The 18,839-nt window shown below is 60.0% G+C and overlaps 1 protein-coding gene across 3 annotated transcripts in view; it reads right to left on the reverse strand.

Moving 5' to 3' along the window:
• Positions 1-13,187: 13,187 nt before the first annotated feature.
• TBC1D16 (TBC1 domain family member 16) overlaps positions 13,188-18,839 on the reverse strand; it is a 30,241-nt gene continuing 24,589 nt past the window's right edge. For all 3 annotated transcript variants that reach the window (XM_084218712.1, XM_084218711.1, XM_084218713.1), the window contains 6 exons: positions 17,333-17,481; positions 16,460-16,594; positions 15,635-15,821; positions 15,081-15,260; positions 14,435-14,581; positions 13,188-13,969 (listed from right to left, as the gene is read on the reverse strand). In XM_084218712.1, the coding sequence (XP_084074838.1) occupies positions 13,724-13,969; positions 14,435-14,581; positions 15,081-15,260; positions 15,635-15,821; positions 16,460-16,594; positions 17,333-17,481 (1,044 nt within the window). In that variant the 3' untranslated portion in view covers positions 13,188-13,723. The remainder of the gene's footprint in view (positions 13,970-14,434; positions 14,582-15,080; positions 15,261-15,634; positions 15,822-16,459; positions 16,595-17,332; positions 17,482-18,839) is intronic.

An 18,839-nucleotide genomic window follows, 5' to 3' on the forward strand; every position in this document is an offset into this window, starting at 1 on the left:
CACCGCGCCGCAGCCCCTAACAAAGACGCAGCCGCCGCGATCGCAGAGCCGAGCCAATAAAAAGCAAACTGATATTACAATTTTGATTTCCCTGGAGGGCCGAAGGGGCTTAATGTAAGAATTATTATCCATTGTGAACAGCAGCCCAAGGAAAACACACACAGGAAGATTTAATTTTTTTTTTTTTTAACTTAGCGGTTTTCCTAAGAAACATACATTCATTGAAATTTATGCCAGCGGAGTTTGTTAACCCTCCCCTTTGACATTTCCAGCTTCTCCTGTTGCCAGAGGAGACAAACCGCTAATGCTCGCAATAAAACTAAATGCCCAGGGACGAGCACGGTTTGGTGCGATTCCTCCCCAGCCTGGGGAAGCTGCAGAGCACGTCCAGCTCCGGATCCCACCCGGCTGGGAGAGCTCTGCTCTCCCCAGCACTCAGTCGGGAATAGGCGATGAGGAGGGCAGAGTTTGGCTGGCTGCATATATAAAAATATAAATTAAAAAAAAAAATTAAATGTGTGACCAGACATCCTTGGCATCTTTTAGAACCTGTCTCAGGAGCAATGCAAGAGACTGTTGATGAAATATTTTATTTATATATATATATATATATATATATATATATATATATATATATATATATATAAGTGAAACAACACAGAAAGCCAATATTAAAAGCATTTTAATCACTGAATCACTGCCTGGCCCCTGGCTCCCATGGCTCAGCAGCAGCTCCCGTCCTTCGGGTTCCTGTAGGATCTTCATCTGCTTTCTGTTACGGGGCTGATTGCACATGATTCACAATAATGATGGTAATGGTGGCGATTTTCTGTCTCTTACCTTGCTCAGGCAGCAGCAGTTCATGAACTGATACATCTCTCTCTTTGTCAGGCCCAAAGAGGACACCTTATTTGAACCACATAAAACAGCCTAAATAAGGAAAGTGGGAAGCATTTCCAACTGTTGCCTCTCGCTGACTGGCTGGGGCGTATCACAGGGATGAGACAAGGAAAAGGGATTCCAAGCAAGAGGAGCGGGAGCCAAGTGCTGCCTTTAAAGCCAGGAGAGGAGTGGGGTGGCCCCGGGCAGTTCCCTGCTGGTGGATCGGGCAGGTACGAGGCACAGACACATTCCTGCCCTTCACCACGCACCCGGCCAAAGCCCGGGTTGCTCTTTCTCTGCCGAGCATCAGCAGTGGGTGCTGCTGCTCTCGGAGGAGGACTCGGTCCCCGGGGAGGGTGCCTGATCCCCGGTGGGGCTGCAGAGGTGCGGCTGTGAGACAAAACCTCGAACAGCCACAGGCAGATGGGCTTCCCGCAGGTGCTGGGAACAGCACCAAGGCGATTTCCCCTCCAATACTTGCTGGCCATGTTCCCTCCATGTACCCAGAGCTGGCCTCTGTCCGTGGTCACTCTCTCCATCATTATTTACAAAGTTCTTAGCCCGGAGCCAGAGCCAGCTCCGTGGCAGTGGGTGCTGCCCTCCAGAAGATGCTCCTCTTCCCCTCGCCCCAGCAGCTGCTGTAGCCCCGCTCTGTGCTTGCCATCAAGCAGCACTGATTGCACATGCCATCATTTCTGATGTTGCTCATTAGTCTGTATCATTATTAGCAATTCAAACCAGCAATTCTTTTCCAGTGTAATCCCCCAGCTCCACGGCTGCAGTTTGGGCGCTCACCTCTTCCTCCCCTCTGCCCCAGCAAGGCCGGGGGTTCCTGCTCAGTCTGCAGAGCCAGGAGCCCGCCAGGCTGAGCACCAAATAATAACAGAAAGTTAATTCATGAACAGTTACAGCGTTTCCTTCAAGGCCACTCTCGCGGGGGGCCAGGCACCGACTTTGCCTTGTCCTTGGAGCAGGGGGGAGGGCATTGGCCCCATTCATCCCTACCTGGCCGCCTGCAACCTCGGCCAGCTGGGCTCCAGGATTTGCCCTTCTGCTTTTGTCAGCTCTCCCTTGCACTGGAAGTTGTGGCCGGTCTGAAAAACGGATTATGACACAGCCCTCGCTGAGGTCAACACCGTGCTGGAGAAAGACAAGAAAAGGACGAGTAGGTAGGCTTGGAAAAAGAGACAACAAAACCAGCAAATCCACAAAAACCTGAACCCACCCACCCAATCAATAGGATGCCATGAAGTACATGTGAACAATGAAACCCTGTTCCAGGTTGCCAAGGCAAATCTGTCAATAGAGTATTGAACAAGCAAATCTGACTTGCAATTATTGTCTCCTTCTAAATACAGGCTGCCCCTCTGCCTTGCAGCTCAGCCCCGGCGCTGCTGTGGGGAAGCTCAGTGACTGCTGGCTCAGAATGGTGAGGGAAGAGTCAAGCCTGGCAGCTGGGCTGGAATTTGCTCCAACAAACGCACTAAAACCCCCCGGAGCATCCCCACCACCTTCACTGCAGCAGCTGAAGTGACGCGTGCCCTGCCCCCAGTGTAACAGGCAGCAGCAAAAAACCCTTTGGGAAACTATTCACCCTCTAAAGCTCTCAGTGAAGCAGCCAGTGCCACGAAGCACCCTCGGGCACCCTCAGACACCAAGCGCCCAGCGTTTTGTGATGCTTAGGAAAGCACCACGAGGAGCCCGAGCACCCAGGGCTGGGGCTCTCAGTGTGGTAGCCTTAAAATCCAGCACAGCAGCAAGGTCTGGAGCTGCCACCGCCCACCCAGAGGCAGCAGCAGTGGGAAAATCCAGCGGCAAAACCACCCCGAACTGGGTCATCACGTGGAAATTGAAATGGCTGCACAGTGCACGGCTGCTGCTGCTGCACTCGGGGCCGTGTTAGGTGAACTCCTTTTTCTGGTGCTGCCTCCAGCACGAGCCAGAGGAGCTGTGAGCAGAATCCTGAGGAAGGAGGCACTTGCAGGAGCACACAGGGTGCTGGCACAGCAGTTTAACACAGCCCAGTGGAGCAGTTTCTGTGCAGCTGCTGGCACAGCGGGCACGGGGCAGTGGTACCCAGAGCAGCTCCTTTGGGAGCATGCCTGGGCTCCCCTCACCAGTGGAGCTCACCAGGAATGAGGCAGCCCCAGGAGAAGGAGACAGCCCTACTCTGCAGCCAGCACAGGCAGGGAGGGCAGCACCCAGAGCAGGTGCCCAGGATGCTCCGTCCCTGGGCACTGGGCTGGGACTGACCCCCCTTTTCCAGGGCTCCTTTCTGCCCTGCCTTCCCCCCACTGCCTCAGCCATGGGTGCCAGTGAGGGAGCCTCCGAGACCATCTGTCTTTAATCTTCTTAGAGCCAGGCAAGTCGGGAGAAATTCAGAGGGAAGAGGCGCTGGAGTCCCTCTGTCCCTGGCTGTGACAGCACGGGGCTCTCAGCACGCAGCTGGGGGAGCAGGTCCTGCCTGCCCCACACCCCCAGAGCAGTGCAAGCTGCCTCGGACAGCAGGCAGAGAGCACTGGGAAGCACCCCCACCCCTGGGGCAGAGGGAGATGGGAACCCCTTCTCCAGGCACTGCAGGAGCCTGGTACCCCCCTCAGCCTCAGCCCCATCCTGCCCTGCACCTTCCTCACCATCTTCCTCCCCATCCTCCTCCCCATCCTCCTCAGGTCAGCCCTGGAGGGGCCTGTCCTTGGGGCTCTGCCCCCGCTCCCCGCCCGGGCTGATGCTGCTCCTCGGCAGCTGAGGGTACTGATGGGATTCTCTCCACCAGACTGGGTCTGTGTGTGTGTCCCCAGCAGCAGAAACTCCCCAGGTGCTCCTTGGCCCCAGGGCTGCTCCTCCTGCTGAGCCTGCCCGCCCCCAGCGCCCCTCGTCGCTCAGGGCAGGAGCTGGGCAGAGCCCAGCCCAGGGGATTTCAGCCCCCAGAGCCCCAGCAGTGCAGCCCAGCCTCACCTCACACACCTTCTCCTGCCTCCCAGCCATGCAGGCAAAGCTTCCTGGGCTGGACAAGCATGCAAGAGGCCTTCCCTGGCTGCAGGGGACACTGGGCTGCCCATGCCAAGCTATTTAAGCACAGAGAGAGATTGATTGATTGATTGATTGATTGATTGATTGATTGATTGATTGATTTGCTAAGATTGCAGTGAGGACAGTGGCAGCCCTCTCCTGCTGGGACCTGTGGGTGCTGTGAGCCTTTCTGCCTGTGCCCTGCCGCCACAGCTCCCCCGGCAGAGCAGTCTGATGCTGCTTTGTGCTGATCTGCAGTGCCCCCCTGGCAGAGCCACAGTGAGGGCGGTGGAGGCTCCCAGGCAGAGCTGGCAATGCCTGCTGGGGCTGGGGAGCTGCGGGAAGGGCAGCACCGAGGGAGGGCCTTGTCAGCACATGTCCTGCCTCATGCCCCGGGCACGGCGCACGGCAGAGCTGGCACGGGCACAAATCCCCAGCACGGCAGAGAGCCCTGGGCTGAGCCTGTGGGCACTGCCCTGGGGACAGCGACCCTCGGGGTGTGGGCTTGGGACACCCCCAGGGCCACCCCGGGATGGGGGGTCCTGGCTGGTGGCACCAGGAGCTGGGGCTGCTGCAGAGCAGCCAGGGTGGGTGCTGGACTGTGGGGTGCTGTGGGAGGCTCTGGGGGGCTCTGGGGGGCTCTAGGGAGCTGTGGGATGCTGTGAGGTGCTGTGGGGCGCTGTAGGATGCTCTGGGGGGCTCTGGGGGGCTCTAGGGAGCTGTGGGGGGCTGTGCTGTGAGCCGGGGTCTGTCCTTACACGAATGGCTGTGGGATCCTTGCTCGGGAGCGAGCTGGGAGCTGCCGGGCTGAGTCGGGCAGCTTTGCCGACTGTGCAGCCTCAAAGGTGCGAGTGCTGCTGATCGGGAGCGGGAGGCTCCGGCCCCCGCCCTGCTCCCTCCAGCCTGGCCGCTGCCGGTGCCCGGTGCCACCCAAAGCACCGAGCGCCAGAGGCGCTGCGGGCTCCCGGGCTGCGCTCAGGGCTGTGTCAGCGGGGAGGAAGCGCTCGGCTCTGCGGTCAGGCGCTCTCCACCCCTGCACCTGAGCCGAGGCTCAGCTTCCTCCCCTCCGCCTTCCGCCCGCCCGCCCCGGCAGCTCCTGCGGAGCCCGGGCTGCCAGGCAGCTCCAGCAGCCCAGGCTGCCCCGGCTCCTCATCCCCTCAGAGGATTAAACCGAGTATTTATGTTCCCAAGGGTTCCAGGAGGGTTTCCTGGCCGCGCTGTCCACGTGCTGTGCTGTCCCTGGATCTCCGGGCTCCAAAGCCGCTTAGTCCGACCCCAGCGGAGCGGCACTAAACCCGCCGGGAGATGGGTGCTCTGCCCGGGGGAGATGGGTGCCCTGCCCGGGGGAGATGGGTGCCCTGCCCGGGGGAGATGGGTGCCCTGCCCCGGGGAGATGGGTGCCCTGCCCCGGGGGAGATGGGTGCCCTGCACGGGGGAGATGGGTGCCCTGCCCGGGGGAGATGGGTGCTCTGCCCTGGGGAGATGGGTGCCCTGCCCTGGGGAGATGGGTGCCCTGCACGGGGGAGATGGGTGCCCTGGGAAAGAAGCTCTTGGTCTCTGCAGGGCAGAGCCTCAGTCCAGGGCACTGTGGGGGCTGCTCCGTGGCCCTGCTCCTGCTGGTCAGGGGTTTGGGCACCGATTCTGTGACTGGGGTGATCCAGCCCCCGCACCCAGCCCAGCCCAGCCCACTCTGCTGCTGCAGAAAGCTCAGCCTTGGGCTTGCAGGACATTTCCATGGCCCGTGAATTCCTCTAAGCCAGAGGCTGATGATGTGTGAGCCCCTGGCAGGTGTGCTGGAGGGGGCAGAGCAGGCCCTGGGCAGTGGCTGAGCTCACCCCGGGTTTGTGTGGCTGGGAACAGCCCCAGGTGCTGAGTGAGCACAACTGGGAGACACAACTGGGCTCTGACTGGTTAGACTGGCTCCTCCAACCTCTGCCCTTCCTTGCACTGCTGCATTTGGTTAATAGAGCCAACTCTTTGGTGAGGGACTCCGGGGCTCCCGGGGTCCTGCGCTGCTCCCGGTGGCACAGCGGCGCCATCCCACAGTGGCGCTGTCCTGGGCTCCGTGGTGCCGTGCCTGACCCTTGTGCTGAGCGTTCAGGTGAAGGCACCGCAGCCAGGACTGCAGTCCGCCCGCGGGAGATGGCTGCTGAGCTGGGCTGGGGGCTGTTCCTTGGGAAGCTGCAGCCCATCTTCCTTTTCACTTCCCCTTCTCTCAGGCGGCTGCGTGTGCCCTGGGCAGCTATTTTTAGGCTGCTGCTCGCTGTCTGCTTTCCCCCGGGGATGCTGAGCAGGTTCTGGGAACTCCAGCTGTCTCTTGGGCAGCACGAGAGATGCTTTGCCTCCTGAGCTGGCTCTGCCACTGCCCAGCACATGCCCTGGCTCTGCCACTGCCCTGCAGCCACCCTGGGACTGGGCAGGGGGCTGGGGTGCCCATCCCAGGGGCGCTGGCACTGCTGAGGGAGCAGGGGGGTCTCCTGTGCCAGGGTGATGCCGGTGCTGTGCCCAGGCAGCCGGGATTGCAGTTCTCACTGATTCCTGGGGCTCTGCAGGGCTGCCCGAGCTGGGGGTGGCTGGGCCACCTTCCCGGCGGCAGGGCCAGCCCCGGGGAGGCTCCAGCCCCGCGTTCCCAAAGCCATGTTTGGGCTGTGGCTGCAGCAGGGCCATAAAAGGCAGCGTGGGGAGGGCGCTGGCGCCGGGCCCGCGGCATCTCCGTGTGCTGGAGCATCCCGGGAGCGGCTACCGGCAACCGGGGCTGGGTCACCCCGTGGGCAGCGGGCTCTGGCTCTCCCCTGCCCGTCGCTGCCCAGTCCGTGTCCCACCGGCCATCGGAAAGGGCCGGGCAGAGCCCGCTCCGCCAGCCGTGGGTGCCCGGGGCACCGGCTGGTCCTGCCGGGCACGGCCGGGGCTCGCCCGGCCCGGGGGCACGGCTGGCTCCACCCCAGGGCTGTCCCTCTCCAGCGTCGCCTCGGGCAGTGGCGGTGGCACCGCGTGGCACGGGAGGTGCTGCGGTGCCAGGAGCAGAGAGGCTGGCAGGGCTGCCGGTACGGAAAGGACATCCGGGCTGAAGCTGCAGATCCCTCCGTGGGGATGCTCGGAGGCTCTGCAGGGGCGGGATGGGGCGGCAGGAGCCCGGCGGGGGGAAGGAGCAGCAGAGCTGAGCCAGCCCCGTGCAGAGGGGCAGGGAGCAGCCCCGTCACCCACGGCGGCTGATTCACGGGCACAGCCCGGGGGCGTGAGCCGGCCGGGAGGAATGCGAGGAGCACAAACAGCAGGAGGAAGGGCCGTTCCCCAGGTGTCAGGGTGGGCACCACTGAGCCGCAGGGCAGTGTGAAGGCTGGAGAGCTGGGGCCAAGAGCTGGGACAGAGTGGGAGGGCTGTCCCCAGATTACATCCTCTGGGTTCTGAGTTGGGTGGGCACAGGCTGGCAGGCTCTCCTGCGACAGGGAGCTGGGGCAGGAGGGCTGCAGGGCTGTGCTGAGAGGAACCCTGGCAGTAACTGCACCCTCCCTGAGCCCTGGCAGTCACTGTGCCCTTCCCGAGCTGTAGCCCCAGCACTCAGCTCCTGTCCCAGCACACTCAGCAGCTTCCCTGCTGCTGCTGCAACTTCCAAGGGAGTTTTGGGGGTGCAGGTGTGTAGCGCTGAGCCCAGCGCAGCCATTTCAGACAAAGCAAAGTAAATCTCCTTTAATGGCACCTCCTCACCCCCTGGGCTGCTGCCACGGGCTCTGGGGGCTCAGCCCCGGGCCCAGCAGGTGCCTGTGCCCATCCTGTCCCCTGTGCCACAGGGGATGCAGGGCTGATTCATCTCCTGCTTACGTACATTCACTCTGCTCATTCCCTGCCTGAGCAGCTAAATTAAGCCGAGCAACAATGGGCCATCGATTATCCCATTACATTTCCATCGGGCCTGGCTTCCCAGCGGCTGCTGGAGGGTGGCACACGTGGCTTTGGCAGGGGCTCGCTGCAAAGAGCCCCTGCCAGGCTCTGCTCCTGTCCCCGGTGCCCCCGGACCCACAGCCTTGCTCTGGCCACTGCCCAGGACGAGGTGGCAGAACGCAGGTGCCAGCACTGATGCACCTGCACAGGGAATGATCCTTTGTCAGGGGAACCTCGCCATCCCAAGGGCTCTCGGGAACCCTCCCAGCTCTGCCGAGGTCAGGTCTTGCGCCAGACCTGGGGGCTGTGTCCTCTCTGTCCCTCACTTTCTGCAGGGCTCTATCCTCTCCCTGACTGTCCCTTTCTGCCTGTGTCACCTATTCCAGCCCTGCTCGTTCCGAGGCTTTTTATGACCCAAAAGCTGACAAGCAATCACTCAGGAGCGGAGGCTGACCCGTGTGGAGCCTCCTCAGTGCCCCGCAGTGCCGCCATCCCGGCAGGGCTCTGCCCCAGAGCTCCGAGGTGCCTGTGTGGAGCATCCCGGAGCTCATCCTGGAGCTCGGAGCCTCCTCCCGGCCGCAGCCGGCTGGAGGAGGGCTGGGCCAGGCCGTGGGACCGGGCTGGGCATCCCGGGGTGACCCGGGCGGTGCCGCGGGGTGGCAGCGCAGGGAGGGCCCCGCTCTGCTCCCGGCACGGGCTGCCTCTGCCGCCCACTCCCCGCTCTCACAGGCTCAGAAGCCGCTCAGGAGCTGAGGGTGACGCTGCTGCGTCTGCACGGGGATGCGCCGGCAGATCCTACCTGCGTCAGCAGCTGAATTCCCTGCTCTCATTCCCGCTCCGGCAGCGCCTTAACCCTTTCCTGCCAGCCTGAGCACGGGCTCCGTGCAGCCGCAGCCAGGGTGGCTGCGACCCCCGGCTGCGGCACCCACACCTGCAGGAGGGCACGCAGATCCCCGGCTGTGTGTCCTGGTGGGTGCCCCGGCTCTCCTGGCACCCCTTCCCAGCCCGTCCTGGCCCATCCCGGCCGGGTGGTGCTGCCGTGGCTGCCCCGGAGCCCGGGATGTGCCCAGCCCGTGGTGCTCCCGATCCCCGGGACGTGCCCAGCCCGTGCGGCTCCCGATCCCCGGGATGTGCCCAGCCCGTGCTGCTCCCGATCCCCGGGATGTGCCCAGCCCGCGCTGCTCCCGATCCCCGGGACGTGCCCAGCCCGTGCTGCTCCCGATCCCCGGGATGTGCCCGGCCCGTGCTGCTCCCGATCCCCGGGATGTGCCCAGCCCGTGCTGAGCTGCTCCCGATCCCCGGGATGTGCCCAGCCCGTGGTGCTCCCGATCCCCGGGATGTGCCCAGCCCGTGCTGCCCCAGCCTCTGTTTTTCCTCCAGGAGCCCCGAAAGCTCACGGCGAGCGGTGTTTGTGTTTAAAGGAGCCCAGGAAAGGGCTGCAGAGCCCGCAGCCCGTGCTCGGTGCCCGGGACAGGAGGTACCCCGAGCTCCAGCTGGCCAGACTGGTCTGTTTTCATGGCCCAAGCAGAGCGACCCGGGATTAATCAGCCAGCCCGGGAGGACAGGCTACGTTGGGTTTGAAATTCTTTAGTGCTTGTAATAACTCAGGTGAGTCTCTTTGTTCCTGTGAGCTGTAATTTTTCATTTGACAGGCAGTGTCCTGTGACAAAACATGCAAACACACCCAGCCCTGGGATGTGACACCGGGCCCCTCCACCTGTCCCTGCCCCACTCCCAGGTGACAGTTTCCCCAGTCCAGCCAGCTCCAGGGGCAGTTTGGCCACACCCGTGTGGTCAGGGCTCAATGCCAAGGACAAACGATGCTGACCCATTCACTCCCTCCCGTGGGACAGCTCGGGGCCCTGCCAGCCTCGGGACCCTGTGTGTCCTCCTCCCCTCTGTCCCCGTGTCCTGGCCCAGCCCGGTCTCCATCTCGAGGTGTGTGCTGTGCTCTGTTCCCCTCTCCCCGGGCTCCAGGAGCGGGATCGGGTTCCCGCAGGGATTCCAGAGCGCAGCGTTACCGCGGGACAGAGGACTCGCCTCTCGTTCCTCCCCGCTCCCCTTCCCCCCGGCGGCAGCGGGAGGCAGGAGGATGCGTCAGCTCAGGGCTGGGGCTAAAGAGGCTTACAGGGGCTGTTCACCTTCGCGAGGGGCTATTCTGGGCTCTCAGCTGCCGCTAATGCCACGCTCAGGGCAGCGCTGGGGAGCGGCCACGTGAGGGTCCCTGCTCCTGGCACCCACCTTCCTCCCCTGCAGGGTCCCTGCTCCTGGCACCCACCTTCCTCCCCTGCAGGGCCCCTGCTCCTGGCACCCACCTTCCTCCCCTGCAGGGCCCCTGCTCCTGGCACCCACCTTCCTCCTCCGCAGGGTCCCTGCTCCTGGCACCCACCTTCCTCCCCTGCAGGGCCCCTGCTCCTGGCTCCTGGTACCCACCTTCCTGCTCTGCAGGGTCTCTGCTCCTGGCACCCACCTTCCTCCTCTGCAGGCAACAAAGCTTGGCTGCTTTTTGTTCCTTGGGGTCTTTTTCAGATGGCGAAGAGTGTCACAGAGGAAAATCTTGGGGATGGGTCAGGAGGAGCTTTGAAGTGCACAGCCCTGTCCAATGTGGGGCTCGATGCCACCGTTGCTCAGCAGGGAAATCCCAAGGTTGCTCCCAATGCTATCCCAGGCACTGCCAGGCTGGCTTCACTGACCCCGTGGCCCCCCAGACAAGCTCAGATGGTTGTGGAGCTCCAATGTGAGTCAAATAAAGGCATCACAAGTCAATGGACAGGCTGAGACTGGAACTGGGTCACTGGGATGAGAGCACTGCTGGCCCTTGGGGACCAGCTCCATCACTTTGTGTCCCCAACCAGGGCAAAGTGGGCTCAGTGTGTGCCAGGGGCATGGGGAGCTCCAGGGGGGAGCACAGGGACAGACACCTGAGGTGTCCCGCTGGCAGGGGGATGCTCAGGGGACACCAGGCATGGCAGGGTGGCCAAGGGTGGCAAATGGTGCCAAGGATGCACACCCAGAGCTGAGCCCTGCTTCGAACAGAACCCAGCTCATTGCACACGCTGGAAAGCTGCAGTGCAGAGTCTTTAACTAAACGAATCCTGAGTGATTTCCACATTGCTGAATGACATTTTAATAGTGGAAAAATAACGCTCCAAATTATCTACTTCATCTCTTCCTATTGTCTTTTACTGGCTGGGAATGAGTGCTGCAGCAAAACCAGCTCTGGCCCTTCTGGGAGGGGTTTGCTGGTGCCTCCCAGCCCATGGCAGGCAGTGGGGAGGCAAGGAGGGGCTGTGCCCCTGTGCCCAGCACCCTGTGAGCCCAGGAGGGGCTGTTCCCCTGTGCCCAGCACCCCCTGAGCCCAGGAGGGGCTGTTTCCCTGTGCCCAGCACCCCCTGAGCCCAGGAGGGGCTGTTTCCCTGTGCCCAGCACCCCCTGAGCCCAGGAGGGGCTGTTTCCCTGTGCCCAGTCCTCCAGGCCTGGCAGGGCTGCCCACACCTCACAGTGCTCCTGGGGGGCTCTGCCTGCCCTGGCACCAGGAGCAGCCACGGTACTGCCAAGGCCTCACGGCCATGCCCGTGCCACACGGGGCTGGCAGGTGGCAGAGGGCAGTGTCTGCCTCCTGCTGTCCCCCTGGGGAGCTGGCACCTGTCCCTGTGCCACCAAGTCGCTCTGCAGGAAGACGCTTCTGGCATTTTCTGCCGCGTGCTTTTTCTGACCTGAATTCAGGCACTGCCACTTGGAGCCTCCACGTGGATGGAGCCATCGAGCGCTGCCACAGGTGCCCAGGAGCAGAGCCTGGGGACAGCAAAGCAGCCCTGGCACCCAGCACGTCCCTGAGCGGCTGCAAAAGGGGCAGCTCAAGCTGGGGGACGGTGTCTGCTGTCCCCAGCCTGCACAGCAACGGACACACAAAAGCCTCACACCAACTTTTATTATCACTGAAACACAAACCTCCACGAGCTCCCTGCCCAGAGGAGAGCAGCCCCAGCCCCTACAAGGTGTCCCTTGGCAAAGCCCAGCTCAGCCCTGCAGCCTGGGTGCCCTGCAGCCAAGCCGACTCAGAGCTGTGCCGTTCCCAGTGGGTTTCCCCACTGCTCCCACCCAGGGGAAGGTTTCCACCCTCTGGATTGAAGGCACAGAAATCAGGAGCTGAGCTGTCCTTGTGCCACCCGGCAGGCAGCCCTTGGCACGCTGCCTCAGTGGGTCGAGGCTCCTTCCACTCAGGAACGCCGCCTGCTCTTGGCTGGTGCTGCTTCACTTCCCTGCAGGAAGGGGCTCCAGGACAGCTCCGGGTAAGGCTTTGCAGAAGGATTTTGAGGGAAATGTGCTTGTCAAGTGCAGGAACCCACCCAGCTCTGCCCGAGGGCCCGCTGGTTCCCCACGTGCTGCTGAGGGAAGGGCACAGACGCTCCTGAGAGGCAGGGCTGGGAGCGAGCCTGCCCGGGAGAGCTGCGTGGGCAGCAGCGTGGAGGGAGTGACAGGGAGCAGGACTGCCAGGGAGGGCTGCAGAGGGATGCAGGGAGGCACAGCCTGCTGCCACCTCGGCTCCTTTTCCACCCCCACAAGGAAAGCGCTCCCCTGGCTCCGTCTGGCACCAACACCGGCTCAGGACACGCCTTTGGAGGCCACGGGGTTTGGTAAGAACCTTTGGCAACGGGGCTCGAGGCCCCAGCTCCACTTCTGGCTGGTAAAATTTACAGCAGACATGGGGAGAAACACTGTCCTTTCAAAAACACCCTGAGGGAAACCTTTATCAGACAGAGCTCAGCAAAAACGACTGCAAGAAGGCAAGTTTCATTTTCACTTTGGGATGTGGGACAGGGAGCACCCCTGGCCCCGAGTGAAGGGCCTAAAACCCACACGGGGTGTGTGTGCCACAGCTGTGGCAGTGACAGGCAAGGACAGTAAATATTCAGTAACTGAGGAGAGCCAAAGGAAACACAATGGGAAACATACTGGAAACAAGAGACTAAAGTATTAAAGTCTGCAGCTGTCAGCATAAAGAAACAGCTTTGCTGTAATGTCAGAGAATCACAGAATGGTTTGGGTTGGGAGGGACCTTAAAGCTCATCCCATTCCACCCTTGCCATGGCAGGGACACCTCCCACTGTCCCAGGCTGCTCCCAGCCCCAGTGTCCAGCCTGGCCTTGGGCACTGCCAGGGATCCAGGGGCAGCCCCAGCTGCTCTGGGCACCCTGTGCCAGGGCCACACCTTCTTCCCAGGGAAGAATTCCTTCCCAATATCTCATGAAGAAGGAAGCTTTGGGCAGTGTCTGTGAAATACCCTGTGGCAGTCCATTTTCTATAAAAATGGAAAAAAATCATGCCAGCCAGTGTATCCTACAAAAGCAGAAAAGGCCAGAGACAAGATTTCGAGGTGACCGGTCCTTCCCTGCTGACAAAGCAGACACCTGCCCTGCAATCCCAACGGTCTGCAGTTTTATTTTTGGAAGATTATAATTAAAATGGCTTTTATGGCTTTAAAAAGAAGCCACGAAGCTGCAGGTTTTGGTTGAAGCAGAGAGGTGTGCTCTGGGTGAAGGGACAGTGGCCTTGGCCCTGCTCCTGCCACCTGCCCACCAACACTTCTGGTGGCCTTGGCTCCTCGGAGTGCTCTCGTTTCTCACCAGCAGGTAAGACAGTTCTGGTTGCTAACCAGTCCAGTCCCAGAGGCAGAATAAAAAGTCCTTGTTAAAACCTAGAAAAGCTTGTTTCTAACAAAATCAAATCCAAACACAGTTCCTGGGTCGATGCCTTTCTCTCAGGTCCCATCACCCATGCAACGGAACTTCCCCTAGAGACCAACTGAATTCCTCTTCCATTCCACACCTTCGTCTTGTCAGGAGCCTTGACAAGCTATTCCTCCATTTCTTTCTTTAACATTTTTTCCTATGCACATCCTTCCTGCCCTGCCCTTCCCTTCCCTTCCGCCGTCGCACCCTGTTCCTCTCAGCTATTTTCGGAAGGCAAAGACATCCCGTGTTCTCAGGCCCTTCTTGCCTTCACTTCCTGGGGCAGGAGAAGAGTCTTCCACCAGCCCCCCGTAGGGGCAGCTCTCGGACTCTGGGTGGTGCCCAGAGCACTCCACGGCGGGGATGAAGCCACTGTCCCACATGCCCGTCCCACACAGCTTGCAGAGGTCGTGCAGGCTGCAGGGGATGCGGGGCAGCAGGTGGAACTGGTAGAGCAGACTCCTGGCCTGGAGGGACAGAGAGGGAAACGTCACCCCACACCAGGGACAGACACAGAGGGCTGGGGTGGCCTCCCACCCAATCCTCCCGTTTGGCTGCCTGGGCTTCAGCAAAGGTGTCCTGCCAAACACCTGAGGGGTACCCGAGGCCCTGGGGGCAGTGGCAGGTCACAGGGGCTGGCACACACCACAGCTCATCCCGTGGCCCCTGAAAGGGAACGGGCACCATGGCACCAACAGCTCTGGCTCCATTTCCCTGAGCAGCTTATCCAGCCAAGGGTTATCCCAACCACACTGCCACCTCCCAGGCACTCAACAGCCACCTCCTCCTGCTGCACATCTTGTTTCCAGGCAAACAGCAGCATCCCACCCAGGCAGCCACGGGGATACAGGAGATGCAGGGCTGAGGCAGCAGTCCCTGGGTTTCTGAATACTCTGACTCATCTCTGGACCTTGTCCCACATGGGCATTTACCTTCCTGAGTACGAGCTCCCCGTTCATGTGCATGGCCAGGTTGCTGAAATGCAGCAGCATCTGGTCAGTGGCCAGCTGCTGCTCGATGACGTCGTCCCCATAAATCACCACGATGGCCACGCAGATGAAGAGGTGGAAATAGTCTGTCTGCAATGGGAACACAGGGGCTGCTGTACAGCAGGTGGAGGCAGAGCTCCGGCTTCACCTCCCACCCTCCACAAGCGGGTCCTCGGTGAGAGATTTTGCTCCCTTCAGTTCTGCCCAGTGATGAGAATGTGAGTTACCGGTGACTTCTGAACCACAGCCCAGCCAAAGCCTCTTTCCTTCACAGCACAGCAGCAAGGTCTGCACCAGTGTTTGCACCACAGAGCAGATTTTTGGGGAGACATTTCCCAGCCGTGTAAGAGAAGCCTGAACCTCAGAAGTGGGTGTTCAGCATTTCCTGAAACACCTCCATGTGAAGCCCAGACATCCCCAAGGAGGAGAGGCAAGCAGCGCTCCATCCTCCTGCTACATAGATAAACCGCTGCCACAGTCCCAGACCCAGCTTATATTGGTACTTTGCTGTGAAGAGCCCTTCTGGAAACCCTCAGAGCTGAGGCTGAGCTCTCAGCCAGGATGTGCCGTGCCCTGGCAGCTGCCTCACCTGGTAGTGAGCCCAGCAGGCCTCCCACATGCGCAGCGCCTCGGCCTCCGGGAACTCCCTCTTGAAGCAGAGCAGGATCCAGCGGTGGCAGAAGAGCATCTGCAGCCCGTCCTCCCCCAGGGCACACAGGTGCTGGTGGAAGCGCGGGTGCATCAGCCGCAGCAGCTCGCGCAGGTACAGCTGCAGGAGAGCGGGGACAGCCCGGGCTGAGCCCTGCTGGGGCACCCTCGGCGCCCCGGGAGCTGCAGAGCTCTTCTCCCTCAGCTGCCATTTCACAAGAAGGATGGATGGAACTGCCCCTGGAGTGCCTCGGTCACCCAGGATCAGTTCTACCCACCAGGTATTCCCATAGAATCACAGAATATCCTGAGCTGGAACCCATCCACAAGGATCACCAGAGTCCAGCTCCTGGCCCTGCACATGGCAACCCCAAGGATCACCCCAAGGATGTAATGGCTCTGGAGCATGATTCGGCATGCTGGACCCCCCAGCCCAGGAACTAGGGAGAGGAGAAGCCACGACAGGGCTGAAGGGAGCCCAGCACTCAGCCTCACCAGCTGCTTCTCCATGTCCTCATCCCGGGGGGAGCTGATGAAGATCGTGTTCTGCATCAACCCAACAAAGCACCAGAAGGTATCAGACTCATCCAGGACCTCTGCCAGGAGTGGGGCAACCAGGTCAGACATGCCCTGGGAGTACCCAATGGCTGGGTTAAACACTGCATAGTTCAGTAAGATCCTCCTGGAGCAGAGACACAATTGCAGAGGGGACAGGTGAGGGCAGGTGACAGCATCATCTCAGAGACACAGGGCCTCATCTGAGGTGCTATAACACAGGTAGGGAAACCCAGCTGCAAACCCCAGTCCTGCGGCATAAACTTCAGGAAAAGGTTTGGCATTCACAGACAGCAAAATAGAAATAGAAAAAGAGAATTTAAAAGATTAGGAGGACAGAAATGAATGGCCCATGGGAAAGGAGAGATGATGCCCAACACATGCACAAAGCTCCAAGCCATGCTGTTGGATGAAACCCAGCTCTTCTGAGGTCACACCTTTACAAGTCACACTCTCATGGAGCAGGCTCTGGTGTGCTTGTCCTCTGTCCTCTCCCCACCAGGAGAACCACCACCCAAGTACCTGCCCACAGCCCTACCACAGCCCCTTTGCTGTGCCTGTGTGTGCAGGGAAGCTCAGGGATGGGAGCAGGGTTATAGGGCAGAGAAGGGAACTGCAGCAGCAGTGGGAGCACTGGGGAAGGCCTTGCTGCTGCATCCCGTGGCTGCAGAGGCACAGCGGGTGCTGTGCAGCATTCCCAGGCAGCCTGGGCTGGGAACACTGAGCAGGACATGGTTTTTAGGAGACTGGAATCAGACACTTCACCTCATGGTCTCCACATTTGGGTTGCCCTCCCCTCGGAAGAACTGGTTGCTGCGGTCGGTCCTCACGACGTCCTTGTCCACCGTGAACTGCACCTGGCGCCAGAAATCCTTCTGCTCCTCTGGACTCATGGACAGCCTGCAAACCACGCAGCAACAGCACAGGGTTGCCAAGACAGGAATGTGATTGCCACGATGAACAAAAAGCCTCATTTCACTCTTAGTTTGCAGAGAAAAACTATTCCTGTACTGAGTTTCCTCAGCACCTGGAAAATAGACCAGCAGGTCTGTCCAGAACAGTGGACTGTCTGTCCCAGGGGATTACTGCAAGGAGTTATAAACAGGATGAGACGATGTGTTTGCTGCAAGAGACACTTCAGAAGCATCAGACGCAGTTCTCCACTGCCCCTTGGAACTCAGCACACCAGAATTCACCACTCTTGTTTGATTGTCTCCTGATTATTAACAGTACTGTTCCCCTCCAGCTTCAATGTACCCACCTCCATTTAACAACACAATTCCTGCATTAACAACCTTCTGGAACTCCATAACCCTTCTCATCCCTTATTTTTATGTACATTTTATTCATAAAGAAATATAAGATCCCAATTTCACCTTCAGTGTTCTAACCTGAGCCTTGCCTGTCAGGTGTTTCCCTGTGTGGTTCTGACAAGGCTGCTCTCAGAGCCCAGGTGAGGAAATGTCTGAGCTCTGTGGCGTTGGCCCCAGAGCCTCAGCAGTGCCCAGCACCTCCTTCCCCATCCCTCCCGCTCCTCTACTCCGGCCTCTCCTCATGCAAAGGATGCAGAGACTGAGGTGTCACTGTGATGCCCAGCCCAAGGAAGATGAGCAGGGGAGGATGATGATGGTCTGTTACCTTTTCTCCTGGATCTCAAAGTATTCTTTCCTCTTCTGCAGCCTCAGTGCCTCTCTCTCTTCAGAGGTGGACTCGTAGCTGTAGTAGCGCAGCAGAAAGGGCCACACCTCCCCACGGATGGAAATGTCAATCCCACCAAAGAAAATGGCCTGGAAGAAGGAGCAAAAGTTATGGCTGGTACAGTTTCAGCATTCCCAAAAACAGCAACAGGCAACTGCCCGCTGCTGTGCTTTGGTGCCTCTGCAGTTCTTTCCTGACAAGTGACGCCTTGATTCAAGCTCCTGCAATTTGCACATGTTTAGAGGGAAAGTGCTGGCCCTCTATTCCCAGACCAGACACAAATCAGGCTCATTTCAATGTCAATAACCACCCCCGGAGAGGCTCTATGATTAACGTGTCGTTCTCATGTCACGGCTTAATCCCAAATCCTGGAGACTCTGCACTGCACTGCAAACTTCTCTCTCAGGGCCTGGCCCCGTGCTCCCCTCAGCCCTGTTATTTCATAGAGCAATCTCAGTTCATACAATCTCAGTGCATGCAATCTCAGCTATTTCAACCATCTCAGCTCTTCCAGCAATCTCCAGAGCTCTCTGTGCCTTGGTCACACATTCTGCAAACACAGCAGGCACTGGGCACTTTGGTTTATTGATTCCAACCGGCGGCAGAAGTGGGGCAGCTCCTCGGTCAGAGAAATGCTCCCCCACCACAGAGTCACAGAATTGTTAGGGCTGGAAGGGACTCGAGAGATCCAGTCCAAAGGCAGGGTCACCCGGAGCAGGTGACACAGGAACATGGCCAGGTGGGAATCCAGTCCCACAGCAAGATCTCCAGCCAAGGCTTCACTCAGATCTCCATCCTCCCAAAAGCCCAGATCTTGTTCCTGGCAGGAACACAAACTCCTGCAGCTCCCTGGGGACTGGCACTCAGCAAGGAGAGAACCTGGAGAGCCCCTCACCTTCCTGAGCCTGTACTCCTACTGAGCAAGGAGAGAACCCAGAGAGCCCCTCACCTTCCTGAGCCTGTACTCCTACTGAGCAAGGAGAGAACCCAGAGAGGCCCTCACCTTCCTGAGCCTGTACTCCTCTCACAGCAAGGAGAGAACCCAGAGATCCCCTCACCTTCCTGAGCCTGTACTCCTACTGAGCAAGGAGAGAACCCAGAGAGCCCCTCACCTTCCTGAGCCTGTACCCCTCCTGAGCAAGGAGAGAACCCAGAGAGCCCCTCACCTTCCTGAGCCTGTACTGCTTCGCAAGGAGAGACCCCAGAGAGCCCCTCACCTTCCTGAGCCTGTACTCCTACTGAGCAAGGAGAGAACCCAGAGAGCCCCTCACCTTCCTGAGCCTGTACTCCTACTGAGCAAGGAGAGAACCCAGAGAGCCCCTCACCTTCCTGAGCCTGTACTCCTACTGAGCAAGGAGAGAACCCAGAGAGCCCCTCACCTTCCTGAGCCTGTACCCCTACTGAGCAAGGAGAGAACCCAGAGAGCCCCTCACCTTCCTGAGCCTGT

This window comes from Fringilla coelebs (genome assembly GCF_963513975.1).
Source record: "Fringilla coelebs genome assembly, chromosome: 19".
Lineage (NCBI taxonomy): Eukaryota > Metazoa > Chordata > Aves > Passeriformes > Fringillidae > Fringilla > Fringilla coelebs.